Source organism: Dromaius novaehollandiae, chromosome 1, assembly GCF_036370855.1.
Source record: "Dromaius novaehollandiae isolate bDroNov1 chromosome 1, bDroNov1.hap1, whole genome shotgun sequence".
Classification (NCBI taxonomy): Eukaryota; Metazoa; Chordata; class Aves; order Casuariiformes; family Dromaiidae; genus Dromaius; species Dromaius novaehollandiae.
The window spans coordinates 24,177,640-24,195,971 of record NC_088098.1 but is presented as its reverse complement, the minus strand read 5'-3'; the positions used below and the strand labels follow the sequence as shown (position 1 = coordinate 24,195,971).

At 39.4% G+C, this 18,332-nt stretch overlaps 1 protein-coding gene across 3 annotated transcripts in view; it reads left to right on the top strand.

Moving 5' to 3' along the window:
- The window catches only part of ST7 (suppression of tumorigenicity 7), a 158,879-nt gene that overhangs the window by 90,296 nt on the left and 50,251 nt on the right, over positions 1–18,332 (top strand). For all 3 annotated transcript variants that reach the window (XM_064507367.1, XM_026097345.2, XM_026097346.2), the window contains exons 3-8: positions 6,509–6,668; positions 11,582–11,636; positions 12,206–12,321; positions 13,464–13,539; positions 14,603–14,757; positions 17,539–17,636. In XM_064507367.1, the coding sequence (XP_064363437.1) occupies positions 6,509–6,668; positions 11,582–11,636; positions 12,206–12,321; positions 13,464–13,539; positions 14,603–14,757; positions 17,539–17,636 (660 nt within the window). The remainder of the gene's footprint in view (positions 1–6,508; positions 6,669–11,581; positions 11,637–12,205; positions 12,322–13,463; positions 13,540–14,602; positions 14,758–17,538; positions 17,637–18,332) is intronic.

Here is an 18,332-nt window from a genome sequence, read left to right as displayed (position 1 = left end):
GAAATGTCACTTTAATGAAGCAAGGATTTCAGACCTCTTTTCTTTTCTCAATAGCTCAAGACAGTACAGAAAAATCTTTTTTATCTCAGCCATTCTTCTTCATAATTACTTGACTACAGCACATAGCTTAAAATGAAAAACTCAGGACAAATTTAATTCCTCCCTGCACTATTTCAAGCATTAAAAATTTGAACCAAATTAAGTCCCAGTCTGCATTACAAATATTGTAGTAGAAATTGATTCCACCACAGTTACTTTTAATTCAGTAAAAGACATGGTTCTGACTCACAGAATACAATGGACCTGTATTGTATCTGGTGTCTAAGAAAGCCTGAGGTTTTCCACAGGTAGGGTAACAGCTTTGTTATGAAACACAGCTGAGGTCAAGTAAATGCTGTGAGCTGGAACTGTTTTTGTAAGATTGCATATCTAAAATAGTTATCACCGGAGTGAATGTTGGTTAGCAAATACAGGTGGCATTTGCATTGCAAACTGGCTGATTCTCAGTTCTAACAAATCACAGGCAGAAGTGAACCCCAATCTTGAATCTCCATCAAGAATGACTTGTTATTCTACTTCAGAGCTTGGGACAAATATTAAGAGTTTTCTGCTGCATGATGAGAAACATTCTGCAATAAAAAAAATACGAGGCCTTTCAGAGAGGAGACTTAAGACTGGCAGTCAACAGAGAGGTAAAGCATGGTGCATTAGACTGGCTAGTCTGCAGCAGCTGGGCTGTCTGCTACTACTACAGTATGTATATAATATGTGACAGTCTCAGCATTTTATAACTGATGATGCCAGTACACGAAGTCTTGGAGAGGATCTGAATAAGATGGAAGAGACCTGTATTACTTTCTGTTGATATTAATTATTCTTCTGTTTCATTACCTTTGTGTAGCCTGCTGCAGAGGTGCAGAAAGGTGACTGAGTTTTGGCTGTTTCACATACTTGAGAAAGTCTGACAACTTTACAGGGACAGTCTTTGGCAGTTTGAAAGTGATATGTGTTAATTGTTCAAAGTTTCTGCTTTGCTCAATGGAGGCTGACAGGTCAGAGGAGGCTGCAGGAGGCTGCAGAATCCATGCAGGGAGTTCCCGAGAAGCTGGAAACATTTGCCAGGGAGCAGAGGAGAGAGGAAGGGTTTGCAGGAAGGCGGGCTGCAACCTGGTGCACAGACAAGAGACAGGTAGCATAGGAAATTGGGCCCTACGCAGTGTTGAGAGAAATACTGCACTTATTCCAGGCAATATATTACTTTCTTTCCCTGTTTCTGTATTTCCAGAGTTAGATGTGTAAGTAGATGGTTGTTTTGAATAAGATAGTCATTTTCAAGCTTGGCATTGTATCTTCTCATTCTAACTCCCTGAGATAGGACAAGTGGGGGCTTTCGTAGAGTGTAAGAGGGTGCCAAATTGGTGTATTTCATCCAAAAGGAATGGGGCTGCATAGCCTTCAACTTGGAAGGATGTCATTAGAGACACCCAAAGTGTGGTCAGAGGCAAGTCTTTCCTAGAACAAAGCTGGGCAGGACTGGAGGATCTCTTTGAGTCACTGGCTATCCTTTACTGCTAAATAAAACAGACCAGTGGTTTTCTCTAGTGCTGAGGGCAAGTGGCATGGCACGGGTTGCATCCATATGGATGAACACTCTTATCCCGCCAAATAGGATGATCTTTCCCCTATTGCCTACTGGAAACAGACCATCTCCAATCACTGTCATTGGCACAGGCCAAACAGGCTAGGCAGCATGCTGACAAATAAACAGCATGGATGACGGAGCAGTCACACCTGTCCTGTGGTTCTGTTTTATTTACCTAATAGGCATAATCACAGAACCCAGTTCTGCTATTGTTCTCTTGTTTCTCAAGGGAATAAGTTTCATTTTAAATCCATTAGGTTGATTGTTACTACCCCTCATACTGGAATAGTATTCCAACTTTTACTCTTCTGAGGGCTGGAAGCCTAATTGCAAGGTTGGATGAAAACTCTGAGCTGTAAGCAAGATTCTTTACTATTTCTATTGAAGACCAGTTCTATTGCAATAGGAGAGGACTACAGAGAGTGTTCCCTGCAAGAGAGGATGTCTGTCTCAGATAAGATAAACAGGAAAGCATAACTCAAATCACTGACAGACATCACTGTTTGGTCCAGTGAGAACAAGCAGCAAAACCATCTCCTGTGAACTGATGCATTTATGGTGGAATATCTTTCTGAAAAAACAGGCAGGAAGATCAGATAATCCAAATGATGCAGAATAGATTTGTTGTTACGTAGAGAAATAAAATGATCCAAGATTGTCCACATGTGAGAGCAAAGATAAGAAACAGAAGGACTGTAATGTTTTCATTTCACAGGGGAAGAGAAGTGAGGAAGAGAAGTACCTGTATAGAGAAGCAAAACCAAAAAAAAAAAAAAAAAACAAACCCCAAACCCAAAACCCTAAAGCAAATACCTGCAGTGCATTAAGGAGGGTTATGAGTGATTAATCAGCTCTTATTTAATCCAAATACATTTGTCACTTACAAGTTGTTTTTTCATAGCCATGTCTTTCTAGAAATCATCATTAAGGGTTTTCCAAAATTAAACTGTTAAGCATTGTCTATGCCAGATTAAAAAATAAAAATTCCACATCTGGATTTCTAAACACATAAAACTGGAAGTGTTCAGACTAGGATTTTGACTTGGCCTTTGTGAAAATAAAGGTTTCAAATATCCCTTGAGAGTCTGGAGATGTTTGGCCCTGTTCTGATCTGAAAGTACAGGCATCAGCTAGAGAGAACCTAGGAAAGGCCTTTGCCACCCTTCTGAAAACGGAAACATCTGTAATGATGAGCTCCCCCTGAGAGAAATGATGTTGCCTTTGTTTTTAGAAATGGTGCAGAAATGACCTTTTTACTTAATTTAATCTCTGATCCAGATCTCTTTCTACAGGTCATTAATCCTTATAGTTAGTAATTATTCTGCCAGATGATCTCTCATCTGCTGAACCGTCAAAAGCATGTTGACTTCAAATTGCTCTCAAACTGGCTGGTACAGTTAGAAATCAAATTTGATTTATAGAAATGACACCATCTTAGAAAGGTGCAAAAATTCTGTGAAGACAATTTGACTACAATATCAGATTACAAATTATCTTCTTGGACACCCTGAACAAATCACACCAAGCAAAGACTTAATATAATGGTGATTTATCGCTTTATTTTCAAAGAGACTTTGTGCATTGATATCTGTTTGATGTTTCCTGGCACTGAATTCACTCAACACTGCAAATATTTTTCAAAATTGTGTAAAATCATTTAGGAGCGTTAATCACGTATTTACAATTAATATATTTGGAAGTCTATGGAGATAGTTACAACTGGGTCACACATTTTAACAAGTTCCATCACTCAGCGGAACTGTAGTAGTGACAATATATACATTCTTTTTGCTTGTACCCTCAGTTTCACTGAAATTTAGTGTGACATTTTTTCTAATTTGTATACATTTGTGCAGGGCAAATGGGCTCAAACGTGCTCTTGCACTCGCTCACTCTCTCTCTCTTTGGGTTTTATAGACTTTTTATCTAAAACCTGATTATGATTGAAGTAATGAGAATTAACTTATTAAAACATTTTGAAAAATCTTTTTTTTTCCTCTTAAAGTGTGAAGCATACAGTCAGTAGCTGCCAAGAGTTTTAAGAGACTAGTCTGGCAGCTGCATTTCAGTGTGGCACAGCAGTAGGATACAGTAGGAATAACTTGCTGCAGGAACTATGCAATTGCTAGTTTTCCGCTAGGCTGTCACTTTCTGCATGTCAGCCTCTCAGAGAAGCCAACTGTGTGCTGTGTTATTGTGTTGTACCTGAAAATCTGGCCCTTTTATCTGCAGAATTACTGTACCAGGTTATCTTAGTAAGTGTCTCTTGTCTTAATACAAAACTATAACCTCTGAGGCCTTGGATAGGCACAACTGTGGCTTGAGTTCTCCTCAGTCTGTTCAAGCTTCAAAGTTTGAAGCCAAGGATAAAGCAAAAACACGTGCGTATCTGATGGCACAGCCTCTCCGTCATGGTTGGCTGTATGCTGCCTGCTTCGGTTTTGATGCTTAGATCATAAGATTTAAATTCTAAACCCTTTAGAGTGTGTTGTGTACCTAAGTGCATGAGAACAGCTAAAACCAAAGATTCATCCACACCAGCTCCCTGTCCATCATCTCCAACATCTGGAAAAATGCAGGCAGTAGTGGATGCCTGGGGAAGTCTTATCAGTACAGAGCAGATATATAGTGACACTTTTGTCCCTGGCGCCTGTGATTTCCAGTTGGGTACTACTGCAAGTACATGCAGAAGTAACAAATGGAGTGACAAAAGCATCGTGGTACCTACATAAGTAGGAAATATAAATGCCGTGTGGGTTTTCGGTACTTTGCCTGGAATGTAGATTTCACAACAATCTGGATGTATTTATGTTCTGACTTCTCTGTGGCCATCTGTTTATCTTCCCAAGTTCTTGTGACCTTTATGTCTGCTCACTACTCACATAGTCCTTCTGTCTTCTCCCAGTAGACTGCTTTATTCTTCCTTGTTGATGTCTCATAAAATAGCCATTAAATTGTTTTGGGGACCAAGTGATCTCCAGGGCTGCCATGTCCATGCCATGCAAATGTGTGAACGTGTGTCTTCAAATGGCCAGCTAGATTCCCACTCCACTCCAGTGCAGCTAATGTGAGCTTCCTCCATATGAATGCTGTAGATTTTGTAATAACATGGCTGTAATTAAGGGATGCCCCAATGCTGAATGCATTAGTATTCTTTTTGAGAGGAACATTTTCTTACTATGCTAAGAGGTTTATTTTCAATTTTTTCCCTTTATGGAAAGGCTTAAAATAAAAAAGCATCTCTTGTCTACAGACAAATTCATGAGATAGAAGTCAGTTCAATTATATAAAGACCTCAGGAGAGCTTCAAAAAGGAAAAATATGGAGACTGTTTTGGTGATTCAGGTGACCATGGGAGGGAAAGTGTGGAGCTGAATCTGAACCTCTGTGCAGAATTTAGACTCCTAAGAGGCCTTCCATGATTTGGTTCTGTGCCAGCCAAGCAGAACTTAATCTACAGATCTCAGATTGTGTAGATCATGTGAATTTAATTCTTTCAAGTTTCAATAAATCCACTTGGTGATCTTGGACAGCTGTAGTAAGAATAAACAACCTGTTTTGTAGAGATTTCGTAAAAGGTTTCAGCACTGGCATAAAACATGGAAACACTGAGGAAAACAAGAAGAGCAAAGATCATTCATTCAAAATTTCTAGTGTAATCAATACTACAAAGTACTACCATATTCTGCAAAAAAAATTTTTGACTTATATTTACTTCTATTGGTATGTTGATGTTTCGTTGATGATTCAAGAGCAACTGCTAAATCCTTTAGGATATTACAAATATGTGTGCATTTATAATTTTTACAGTCAAAATCTTTTCCCTATTTGTATGAAATACTCTTCATTTTCAGGTTTTGTTTCCTGTAATATGCATATTCTTACTCAAGAATAGAATTTCTCTAGGAAAATGTCATAAATACATATTTAGGTATATAATTACAATTACAAGGGGATCTTTTAGGCTGTAGAATGATTATTCAAGTAGAACTATGTAAGTAATCATTTTTCTGATTTCCTAGCTGAACCAAAAACCTGAAAAAAAAAATAATTTGAATCAACTTGAGTCGGGGGATGGGGGGGAAGAACTCACAGTTCTGTTGTGGAAAAAAAATCTCAATCAGTAGGATTCCATTTCCTGGGTCTTGTTCTGTATTTTTAATATTTTTTTTAATTAAATCTGTTAAAATTTCCTACTGGGAAAGCAAGCAAAGCTGCTTTTCCTCGTGTTTTTCCACTGACTGTAGAGGGAGCTGGGGAAGGGTGAGGCAAGAGCACCCTCTTAACTTTAGCATCTTTGTGCCTAATCTTAGATGGCATGGACGTGGGCTTTTTCCAGAAGTCATTCAGAGGAACGTTCCTAACAATTTTAAAAGCTTTTATGAGAAATCATCTGATATAACATTCCGGGGGGATGGGGGAGGGCTTGCTGATGAAAGATTGAGATTTTCCACCTTTTTAAAAAAAGTTTAAAGCGCAGTGTTTTCATCTGAAGTGACTGGCTGGAATCAGCACGAGTTATGATCAAATTTAAACTCCACTATCGCACGAGTAAGCCGTCTGCCTGCCGTGAGGGCCACGGCTGGGGCGAGCGAGCCTTGGTGCTCCTTGGGCCGGGAGGGAGCTGGCGGGGCCTCGCTGGGCCTTTTCCGTCGCGGCGACCCCCCTCAGTGTGAGGAAAGGGCGGTGCTCGCTCCTGGGGAGGCCCCAGCTGGCTTGTTCGCGCTCCCTCCCCTTTAGAGTTCCCGAGAACCGCTGAGGGACGGGAAAGGTGCGGAGCAGCGAGGGGAGGGCGCCTGGCCGCGAGCCGTTACCGGCTGCGGGACGCGGGGCGCTGACGCGGCGCTGTGTGTGCGTGTATTGCAGATCTTCGAGTGGTGGTACTTCCGCAAGTACGGCACCTCCTTCATCGAGCAGGTCTCGGTGAGCCACTTGCGCCCTCTGCTGGGCGGGGTGGACAACAGCGCGCCCAACGCCGCCAACGCCGCCAACGTGGACGCCGACTCCAGCCGCCAGAGCGTCTCAGGTGAGAGGCCGCCCCCCTTCCCGCCCCCCCTCCCCCCCGAGAAATTCGGGTTTTTCTGTGAGAAGGGGGAAATATCCCAGGTGCCGGCCCCGGGCACAGCCGGACATTCGCCTCATCTTCGGGGGAAGTGTAACCGCCCCATCCTCAGGGTGCCCAAAGGCTCGCCCACATGGGAGCTTCTCTGCTTTCAGTCCTGCTAGCCGTTTCAGGGGAGACGCCATCTCAACCTCCGCAGCTTGTCTTGAAAAGCTAAAACGGTCGGTGGTCAAACACATGCATGATGGCTTTCTTTCTAATAAAGCTGGAAGCCCCCCCCCCCCCCAAGAAAAATACAGTGAAGACTGGCAATACGTACTGATTTCTTTAAAAAACTGGATGAAAAGTATATGGGAAATGGTGTGGAAACCATAGCTGTGCAATTTATGTTGTATAAAGCTAAGCTTTGCTTTTTAAAGTTCAGATGTCTTGAGTCACTTAGTATGGAGGAAAGTGAAAGCTGTTATTTGTCTAATAAGGAAAATAAGCCGGACTGTTGCTGCTTAAGGCCATGGACTTGCAGTAAATTGAAATCAGCAAGACTGTTCATGAACTGCAAAATTAGGTGCATGCCTGCATTTTAACAGGATCAAGGTTTAAGAGTATGAGGCCTGAGAGCTAGATTGTGGCTAAACCTGAGTAGTCACATACAGGAATTGTGGAAAGTTAAGAGATTGCCTGTAATCCAGAAACACCCACAAGTTTACCCCACCCACAGATACCATGCTCTGCCTTCCAAGCCTTTCATGCAAATAGCAGATATTCATGCATTGAGTAGACATTTGTGGACATCTCGGTCCAGTGAAAGTCAGTGGCCAAATGCTCTGAGTGCTATTCTTTGCCACTACCTGTCAAATTGGTGGCTGCTACAGGTTAGCTAGGCTTCCCTGGAGTTTTGTGGCTTGTCAAAATGAGTGTCCAACCCCTGCCATAGGCAGATGGTATAAGTATCATTTCATCCTGAGCCATGAGACCATATGAGGCTTTCTTTAAATTTGTTTTGCTGTCAGATAAAAGACAGAACTGCTTCATTAATTGCTCAGGATAATTATATCTTTCCAAACTCATGCAATGTTTATTGCTCCGGCTCTGTTATCATAAGGCAAATGCACGTTTCCTCTCCTTGTTCTGAAACTTCAGCTAAATCGCATGTGCTTTCTCTAATACCATTTCCAAAGGCAGGCAGTATTTTTACTTTCATTCTTTTACAGAGTCTTGCAGCATAGTTAAAACACTGTCAAGAAAATAATCAGGAAAAGATGTCAAGAATGCCCATCTGCTTTTGCGTTGCTTGATTCTTAGGGTAATGGAAATAGTGTGTAAACAACATTTGGATTTCACTTTAGTAGGTGGAAGCACAGTGGTTTTCAATAGCTTACGGGGTTGTTCCATTTTGCACTCAGCTAGTGATTTGATTTGTGACTTTGGGCAAGGCGTAATGCAGTCAGGTTTAAAAAATGAGTCCTCCATTTTAGGGTGCCTGATTTCAGGCATCTGAGGCTTGATTTTGTGAGGTTCCAACATTCACAGCTCCTGTGAATTTCAGTGCAAGGTATGGGTGCTGCAAAAAAAAGTTGATGGTGTCTGTTTCTGAATAAATCACGTTTTAGAAAGTTGACTTTGACGCTCTGAGGCCTCTTTTATATTGCATATAGTTTTTCTGAGTAAACATAAGACTGAGGAAGTGTTTTGAGAGCCTTACCTGAGCAGTATATATGTATGAGTTGTGATTTTTTTATTATGCATTTATATATTACTATAATGAATACCTGCTCATTTGCTCTGATGATAAAGATGATACTACATCACTTACGTGATAGAGGCAGCGAAGTGTCAGTTTTGCACTGAGACAGCTTGTGTGCCGTTACAGCTCTGCCACTGATGTTCCATCTCTGGAAGTTACTTAGCTGATGTTTCAGATTTGGAGATTTTCGTTGCCAGGGGATTCCTCTGAGAGGTAGGCAGCAAGAAGCAGGTCAGCCTGCATAAGATGAGTCAGCCTCTTGAGCACTGAACAGTAACTTTGTTGACTGAATAGGGATCCCAGGGGAACTTATGTCCTTGCTGGGGTGACTGAGCGCTACCTGAGTGGAATGGATTGAAGACTTGAGCCATGATTGATAAGGATGCTGAGCTACTGTTGCTTCTGGCTTAAGCTGTAGGTATTCACTGTTTGAGAAAGTCAGGGCAGGACTCTCTCTGTCTTCCTGATCTGTAAAATGGGGTTTAATGGTTTCAGCCTTAGATTTATGTCTAGGTCGTAATCTTAGTTTTGGAAATTAGTTTAGCTTTCTTTTAGGGATGTTCCCTTAGGATTTCATTAAATGGTTAGCTTTCATTATAACATTAGGATTTCATTAAATTTATGTCCTCTATAGGCATTTAAAACACAACAGAATTAAGAAATGAGGAAAAGTGTAGGAAACAGAACAAATCCAGTCAAGGAGAAAGCATTACTGTGATACCTATGTCTGTAATTTCTGTCCTGTCAAATTTTACTTCTGCTTTTCTGTGCTTATGAAAGTATACAAGTAAAAATTAGTTTTAAACTCACAAGTTAAATGATGTAGGTTGCTTCAAAAAATGTTTTTCTGTGCTGGGTATTTATACTTCAGGAAGCCTCCACAAAGCACAGCAAATTCAGCAGTTGCCATTCCCATCTGAGGAGAGGAAAGGCCATGAATAGCAGCATTGCATGGTCCAGGGGATTATATTTGGGTGGACTGGCAGAAAGCATGGGATGGCTTGGGAACACCTGTGTGCGTTCATCAGTGCGGTCAGTCACACTTCAGCAACTCTGAAATAACTCCCCTCATTTTAAAGTGGAAGGCACAGTATTTTGACTAATGAAGTTCACTCAAGCATTTTGATTTTTCTGATACAAAGAAATAGTTAAGGACATTTTTCCCTTTCCATTCATAGGCACTTAATTCTATAAATTCCTCTAGCAATGTCTTTGTGCAGTGTGCCTGTACAGGTAGCCTATTAATCATACGTTCAGAAAGGTACCAGTATTCAAAACTTTTTTGTTCTCCAGCTCTGCTTTACCCCACCATGGTGATTAAGTCCTGTGCTTGGATCAAGCACAACCACTAAAATTTAAATAAATCGAACAGAATGAATGGTATCACTGTGATCAAATTCTTGTTATCTAATCTCGTTTATTGCAAATACAGTAAGCCAAGCCATTGAATTGTTCCTCTGAAACTGAGAAGGCTGATATTTGTTTAGTATTTATTATGGTTTGAAAATCACATTCTATACAAATTACCAGATTAAAGCTTGTCAAACAGCCATACTGTCTGGCTGTGCAACAGAATGGCTGACTGTTGATCAAGCGCTTCTGGGTATGCTAGTGGAGCTTTCCAATATTAGCTACCTGCTGAAGTGGTTAGTTAAAGGATGCAGCTATATAATCAATGCTTTTATTCTTCCTAGTCATCTTGCCTTTTTCTTGTCACTGTCTCATGCGTACGTTATCTAATGTAGGGACCATTCTGAAGGGGCACCTGCTATGCTTTTTGACTGATTTTTGTGTAGCCATAGATGTCATTACGTTACTGCAAATAATTTATGTAAGATGCTTCCTCTTCTTGCCACTTTAGCTTCATGCTCAGAAATGGGAGATAGGTCCATGAAAAAAGAGAAAGGCTTGACTTGCCATTCTTTGTGTCTGTCTCATATTTTAATGGAACAGGCCTAAAGAGAACAGGCATTAATTTCCCATATGTTATATGAAGTAGAGTAGATACCCCGTTGACTCATTATGTCACAAGAAACATGCTGCAGTGATCTCTCTAGAAATGATGTCACATAACTTCTTAGGGAAAAATTTACTGGTTGACATTTGGTGGTGGAAAACAGCTGGTGAAATGCTGGAGGGCCAATACTACTGATGGGCTTTTGCAGAGCACTCAGTGAGGTGTCGTCCGGTAACTGATTTGTGGTAAAATGGCATGCTGTCCCACAATGACTTTTTAGTCTTTGTTGCAAATACTGAGTTTGATTCTAGTCTTACTTTCACTGGAGTAAATTGTGTCTTTGTTGAAAGCAAGAGAACTATACTGATGTCAAAGTAGGAGCTAAGCTAGAAAAGCCAGAGTTTAGACCTCTGCTTATGAAAAGCTATAAAAATTGATCTTGTGATTTTTTGAGTACTATTCTAAATGAAGTTTTTGTGGATTTTGTTATCTCTTCCTGCCTGTGATGTGAAGAATTTGCATTTCTTTTTCTCCTAAGAGAAGAGAAGTGTATGAAATGCTTTTAGTGTTCCCAAACCTTTGCAATGAACTTTTCTCTGGCAATCAACCTTACACTCCCTTGTCAATCCTGCAGTGGCTGTAACTCAGGTAAGGTCAGCAGATGTTGCCATGGATTTTTGTTTCTAAAGCTAAAGAGGAATTAAAATTGGCAATTGTACCTAAGATTCTCAGTGACTTGCAGTATTAACCAGACAGTGAAGTTTTCCTATAGAAATAACAAGTCTGTAGGGACCAAGTTAATTGCTCACTTTTTCAGTACAATAACCCCAGTATGATCCCTCTTCAATTCTGCGTTATGGTAAATGTGAGTCCTGGCACTAATCATTATTATCTTTTTAGTATGGCATTTGGAGCTTTGTTAGAGGTTACTTATCTGGAATGCTGTCATTTATTAAAACTAATTTATAAATAAATTATTTGAAAAGGGAGGTGGAAAGACAAATGAGGTTACCACCTGCATCTCTGTGCACTTAATTTTTCCATTTGCACAAACAAAAAGTAAAAGTCAATCGCTAAGGCTCATTAGAAGATAACTGATATTTCTGACAAACCTCAAGTAACATTGTAATTTGGAAGAGACCCTTTATTGTGTGTTTCTGTTTTTATTTATGACAGAATGCAAAGTCTGGCGAAATCCCTTAAACCTATTCAGAGGAGCTGAGTATAATCGGTAAGTGCTGCAGTGTAATAATTTCAGGTATAGTACTAGTTTAAGGATCTTAATTGCACTTGTTCATTAACCAAACTCTGAGATTGAAAAAGAAAACAAAATTGTTGACTCATGTACTTATATCAGGTTTTTCTGTCATATATGTTTCTGAAAGAAAAGGAATTTAAATCCATTCTCAAGCACTCATTAAATCTGCAGTTTTTGGTGTTATTAGAAAAACTGGAAAATGTAAGTGTTTTCAGTGCATCTAGCACATTAATGTAGTAGTTCTGTTCAAATCGATTATAGCAGGCAATGTGATGAATTGTATCTAGGTTCCATGAAGTCTTAATGTTTGAATATGTGTGTTACTGATTTCCTGAACGCTTTCCAACATCCTCGTTAGCTTAGGTTCAACTACTATAGCTCCATCACAGTACAGGGAAATGCAACGTACATTGGTAAGGAGATCAGCTGGGTGAACTTAGTAGTTTATGCCCATCTCTGATGTATAACTTTCTCCTTTTCTATAAATACTGCTGAATGTGAGCTCATTTAACCAGAACGTCTCTTTGTTGGCATGTTTACAGGTATACATGGGTAACAGGGAGAGAACCTTTGACCTACTATGATATGAATCTTTCAGCACAGGACCATCAGACATTCTTTACATGTGACACGGATCATATGCGGCCTGCAGACGCTAGTAAGAGACTATGTGAACAACTGGTTTTGCTAATAGGTTAACGGTGGGTTTGAACTGGCACTATAAAAATGCAGTCAGACGTCAGTTCTCTCGGGTAGATTAATAATGGCAAAAGTTTGACTGTGCTTGGAAAGCTGTTGCCGTTGGATGAATGACATTCTAGATCTGTACAAGTAACTATAAGTTACCTAATTTGTGTCACTGTATTTTGTTCTACTTCTTTGCTGAAGTCATTCAAGGTACCACTTACAGTGTGAAGACTTGCGTTTTCCTTCTATTTCTCGCAGTGGCTTCAGACATATACAGCTTAATTTGTCTCCTGCTGCAGTGCGTAGTGTGTAGAGTTATGTTCTCAAAGTACCATTTAGTCTACACTGAGACTCAGTAAAACTGAGCCCTGTGTTTTGTTCCTACTGAAGTTCTGCAAAAAATGGGAACAACACATTTAGAACTGAATTTGATATAAGCAGCTTTAGTTGTAATAAGCTTTTATTGCTAAGCAATGACTTTGGTTGTGCTAAAATGTACAACCATGATTTTGATCATGAGAATTTGTCTCTGAAGAGACAAATCTTCTTTGTCTCTTAGGAAAATAGAGATCCTGACATTTGGGCACTCCATTCTGAGGGCATAATTACAAAGGAGAATATACTCTGTACTTCAGATGCAGGAGAAACACGAATCCTCCTTTATGAACTCAGTGGGATAATTTAAGGTCATGTGATTAGTTTGAATGCTGCTTCCATTTAGCACTCACATGAAGCAACACCACGGTAGGAATTGGAATAAGATTCCAACTTTCTTCATATTCTCTTGTGCCCTGTGGAGCCTACCTCACCAAGAGGAAAATGCTGCTTGTCCTCTCTTCCGTCTCTGTATGCAACAGCGAAGCTGGCATAATCTAACTCTCAGACAAACTTACCTGAGGAGAAAAGTTTAATTAAATGAAAGTATAAGTCTAAGTATTTGGGGCAAAAGCTCATGTTGGTTGTGAATCTTTTGAATGATTGCTGAGCTTTTTGAAATGCTCTGTAGAGAGTCAGACTAAGAGCAATAAATTTTTGTTATTATAATGCAGGAGATCCTCCTTGTTAATGCTATAATGACTGATATGCCATTGTTCTGCTTTGTTTATTGAATAGTAATGCAAAAAGCCTGGAGAGAGAGAAACCCACAAGCCCGAATTTCTGCAGCACACGAAGCTTTGGAACTGAATGAGTGAGTGACAACTTTAACATGTATTTTCAGTCTTTTAACAATCCATTTGATGATATCTTAAGGCAGGGGGTTTACTACAATAATTTTTAATCGTGACTGCAGGCCTGTCACAGGAAGATCTATAATGGGAAGAATAAATCAGAGCTGCATGTTGTGCTAGCCACTCCGAAGATCCTTAGGGCACTGATGACAATGAGAGTCTTCCCGTTGATGTCAGTGGGCTTTGGATCAGGCCCAGTGTTGGCATGGTGAAGTGTTAAATGAGTTGTGTTCTGATCAGCATATGATGTATGTATATAAGGCATAGAGACAAGATGAGTTGCCTTTTGGATTTCTTGATTGTCCTGAATAGAGAGAAGAAGAAAGGGACTTGTAAATGCCTTCTGAAGTATTTAGTTGATAATGCGTGGGAACATGATGTAATTTTGTGGGATTTTTGTTGTTTGTGAGTCCATCATTTATTTTCTCAATGAGATACATAAAATTTTGAGATCCCACAATAAACAGATGGTTAAAAGGTCTAATTTAGACAGCTAAAACCTGATGAGATGACTCCCACCCTGCATTTTACATTTTACCTTTATTTGTATTCCTAAAGCAGCTTCTTTTTGATTTTTTTTCGGGGGGGGGGTGGGTCTTTGCCTGTACAATTACATTCATAGTCTGTTCAAAGCTTGTCATAAGTGTTACAGTTCTTTTGTTTTCTTTCATGCCGTTACAGTAGTGGGGATGTTTTGTATTAAATCAATAGTGCATAAAACTAGTTTATGTCTCTAAAATGCATTTTAATAATATAAGATCGTGCACAGTGAGATAGTGGTTTACTTTCTGGACAGATTCACTGATTTTAGTAGGTTTATTCAAGTGCTGAAGCAATGCAGTTGCTACATAAGCAACATGTTACGTCCGTGTCAGAGTAGTTACTTTATAAAGATTAATCAAAAGCCATGTGGACAAAACTCCATTACCTCTGTATTTGGTACATTCTTGCCAGTTTGCATGTCTTTGGATAGTTTTTTCTTGAAGTAATGTTCTTGTGGTTTTGCCTCTGATTCTTTTGCAGGTGTGCCACTGCCTATATCCTCTTGGCGGAAGAGGAAGCAACAACAATTGTAGAAGCAGAGAAGCTGTTTAAGCAAGCTCTGAAAGCTGGAGAGGGCTGTTACAGGCGTAGCCAGCAATTACAGCACCATGGTGCCCAGTATGAAGCCCAACACAGTAAGTGTGTCTTTGGAGGGACTAGCTGCGTCTAGAAGGGGAGAAGGGACTAGAATATGGCCCTAGAGCCAAACTATTGTGTTTCAGTGTTTTTGCCTGGTTCTGTTACTGTATTGGTAATGCTCAGATTACACCTTTTCTTCACCGTGGCAAAAAATTTGTAACCTTTACTTAACAGAAAAGAAAATGTAGCAGAGCCAGAAGAGATTTGATATTCAGAAAATACTGGACTCTTGCTTTAGAAAGTCACACTGAAGTGCCTCTAGCCATTTTGAAAATGTAGGCCCATGTTTTGGAAAGATGGTAAAGAGCCATGAGAACAGGAGTGAAGTGATGCTTTGCCAGTTTTTTTCATCAGCTAAATATTTTCACCGCATTATTCCGTGGAGTACTTAGAGTACGCCACATTGTGCGTACGCCATTTGCCAGTATGATATTTGAAAAGTTAGGGTGTATACCTGAAGAAACGTCACAGAAACATTAAAAAATAACAAATGGAATAATACAGTGCTCTAATTGAAACTCTAGATTTTTTTGTTTAAGTTTTGGTTAAGCAGATTTAGCTGATGTGACAGCTATATTTAGTAGAAGCTTCTTAAACCTAAGAAAATACATGAGGATTCACTGCCAGTAAGTGAATAAAAAGATAACTAAAGCAAATGTATCTTGGTTATTTCTAGTTTACCGTGGCTACCTCAGGCAAAAATAATACCAATGAATTACATAAGTACAAGCACTGATGTATTTTGGGCATAGTCAGCATTATAGCAGAGGTAGCAACCAGTTTAATAACAGGATTAAGTAAGTGCATTGCCACAGAGCAGGAAGGGCTGAAAAGTGACGATCAGCTCTGACTGTTTCACAGTAGAGGGGCTAGATTGTCCCACTTCTCTCTACCTTCCAATGTCCCCTTTATAATTTCAGCATGCACCCACAAATGTTAGAAAAGTTCCAGCCTCAGATGGTGCCTTAGATATAGGGCCTCCAAGTAGGATTTTTTTTGATTACATGCTGGGCTTTGTATGGTTTAAAAAAGCAGACAGCTCAGATTTCTTTACAGAAAAAGGACCGTAGACAGATGTATCTACTCAGAGACCACAGTTCCTTTCCTCATATTGCAATTACTGCATGGTTCTGAAATGTGGTGGTGTTCCATTTCTAGTCCTTCAGGATGACTTTGAGATGAAAACTGAACATTTCCTCTTTTGCAAGTGAAAACCACTATATCATTTCTTGAACAATGGCAGATAGTTCTATATTTCTGTGTATCCACGTATTCCATCTCTTTGACACATTATTTTATGTTAGGCCATGAATTTTAAGTGTAGGTAATTACTTAACCCAACTTAACCTCTTTCAAAAGATGCTAGTTTATATGAAGTGCAGGCAGCCTTCTTTTTAATGTGTCTCATGTTAGTCACAGAAAATCATTAATCACTTCAGAAAATTTTGGCCTGAAAAGTTGTCTTGATTTCATAATAAGCAACAGTATTTGACCATTCTTTTTGAACTAACTGAAAAGGAGCCTGGCCTGAAATGTATACCTGTTAGTTACACTACATAAAGATGTTGAAAACAGATGTAGCTAATAAATCATTTATTAAATACATAGGAATCAGTACAGAGATAAGGAATTACGTAATATAAAATATAGCTGAAGAAATTCTTTCTCTACCCTATTTAATTTTTCTCGTAAAGTCAGACCTTTCAAACTGCTGCTTAATCTATCTGAAAATTTCAGTCACAGCTTTAAAACAATTTGTAGGTACTTGGAATATTTTCAGTGCACATCTTGTACTTACTGTGAAAGACTTGAAAATTTTCAGGCATGGATTAAAATCATTACCGACTGCATATTATACACAAAGATAATTCATAGCAGGTGTCTTATGTTTTCTTGGTATGGTAATTTTGTAGATGATTAGCTGCCTGCATGTTTCCTGTTGGTCCAGAAGCACATTAAAAATTTGCATTATAATTATAGGGAGAATGAGAAATCAAGGATCGCAAAAAGAGTAAGGATTCTCCAAGAGCACCATTGCTGCAGCTCTTGAGTTCTATTCTCTTTGCTGTTAGGGCATCTCCCAGTCTGCAAGACTGTCATATCTGAAACCTGTTAATTTGCCATTCATAATTAACTGTGTTAGGAATTTGAAGGTGATAATTGTGTCACAGGTAATGGCTCTGTAAAAGAGAAGTTCAGGGTGTAGTACTTTTCTTCTTATAAATGAAAAGACTATTACTCAAAGGAAAGATGGGGATTTGTTTTGCTGCATCTTGTAATAACAAGTGTATACACCTTAACTTACAAAAAGGTTAGGGCAGAACATGACATGCCTTTTCATAGATGCTCTTGTCTCTACTGAGTATGCGAATTGGTAAGTAATGTAATGCTATATGGATGACCTGCAGTTTTGTGTGGGTGTTACCTTCTAAGGGTTCCCCTTGCCTGATTGATTACTTGATATTCTATGTTCTATAGCATTCTCTGTACCTTCAGATCTTCCTGTATTTCATAGGTATGAGGCCAAACCATGGGCCCTCCTTTATACCACTGTTTGCCTGGAGTAATTCCACTGATTTCAGTGGCATTATGCCACATCTAAATTGTTAGACTTTGTAATTAGACTTTGTAATTTTTTAATTACAATTATGAAAACACCAGTGATCAAGAATAACAAAGAAATGGCAAGAAAGCTGTTTTCTTTTGTGTCATAGTATGAAATGGATCTTTTATCTATCTATTGTATCTTAATTTTGTTTCTTTTTTGCCTTACACAGGAAGGGACACCAATGTGTTAGTTTACATTAAGAGGAGGCTGGCAATGTGTGCAAGAAAGCTGGGAAGGACCAGGGAAGCAGTGAAAATGATGAGAGATGTGAGTTTGGTTTTGTTTCATATACAATATCTGGATAATAGTAGCATAGAAATGCTACACATTTGCTTATAAGTTAACGCCTACTCTTGCTATATGCAGTATTGTTGATAGTACTTTTGTATGTGTAATTTGCATAAAGATTAAGTTAACAGATTATTTTTAAGGTTACTAAGACAACAGTATGAAGCTAAATGGATGGTTGCCCTTACAGCCTGAATTACCCATCCTGGTAGGTGTGGATTACAGTGCAGTCTGTGATTATTTGATCATGACGTTACATAACAATTTTTCTGAAGGCTGCCTCCTTCACTAGGGCATGTAGCAGATGACACCAACTTAACAAACAAGTCTCAAGTATTCTGTTTCCTACTTGCAAAGCCTGCAGTGTGGCTCTCTGCATTGTTTACCTCACGCTGTTCACAGTTGAGGACAGTGTTATACCTTCATTCATGGGCTTATTACTGAGAAGTCAAAACAAAGTAATTAATCTATAATGAACTGATTTAACTCTGAAATGGGAGATGATTTTATCCCTGTTTTGTATGCTGGGGAGCTACCAAGGATAGTCATAAGCTGGTAAGCTATAAATTTGGGCAACCCATTTGAAACTCCAAACAGTAGGTATTTTGGGTTGGGTGGTGCACCAGCTCTCCACATGCGGCACTGTGTATGTTCCAGGTACATACAAGTGCTTAG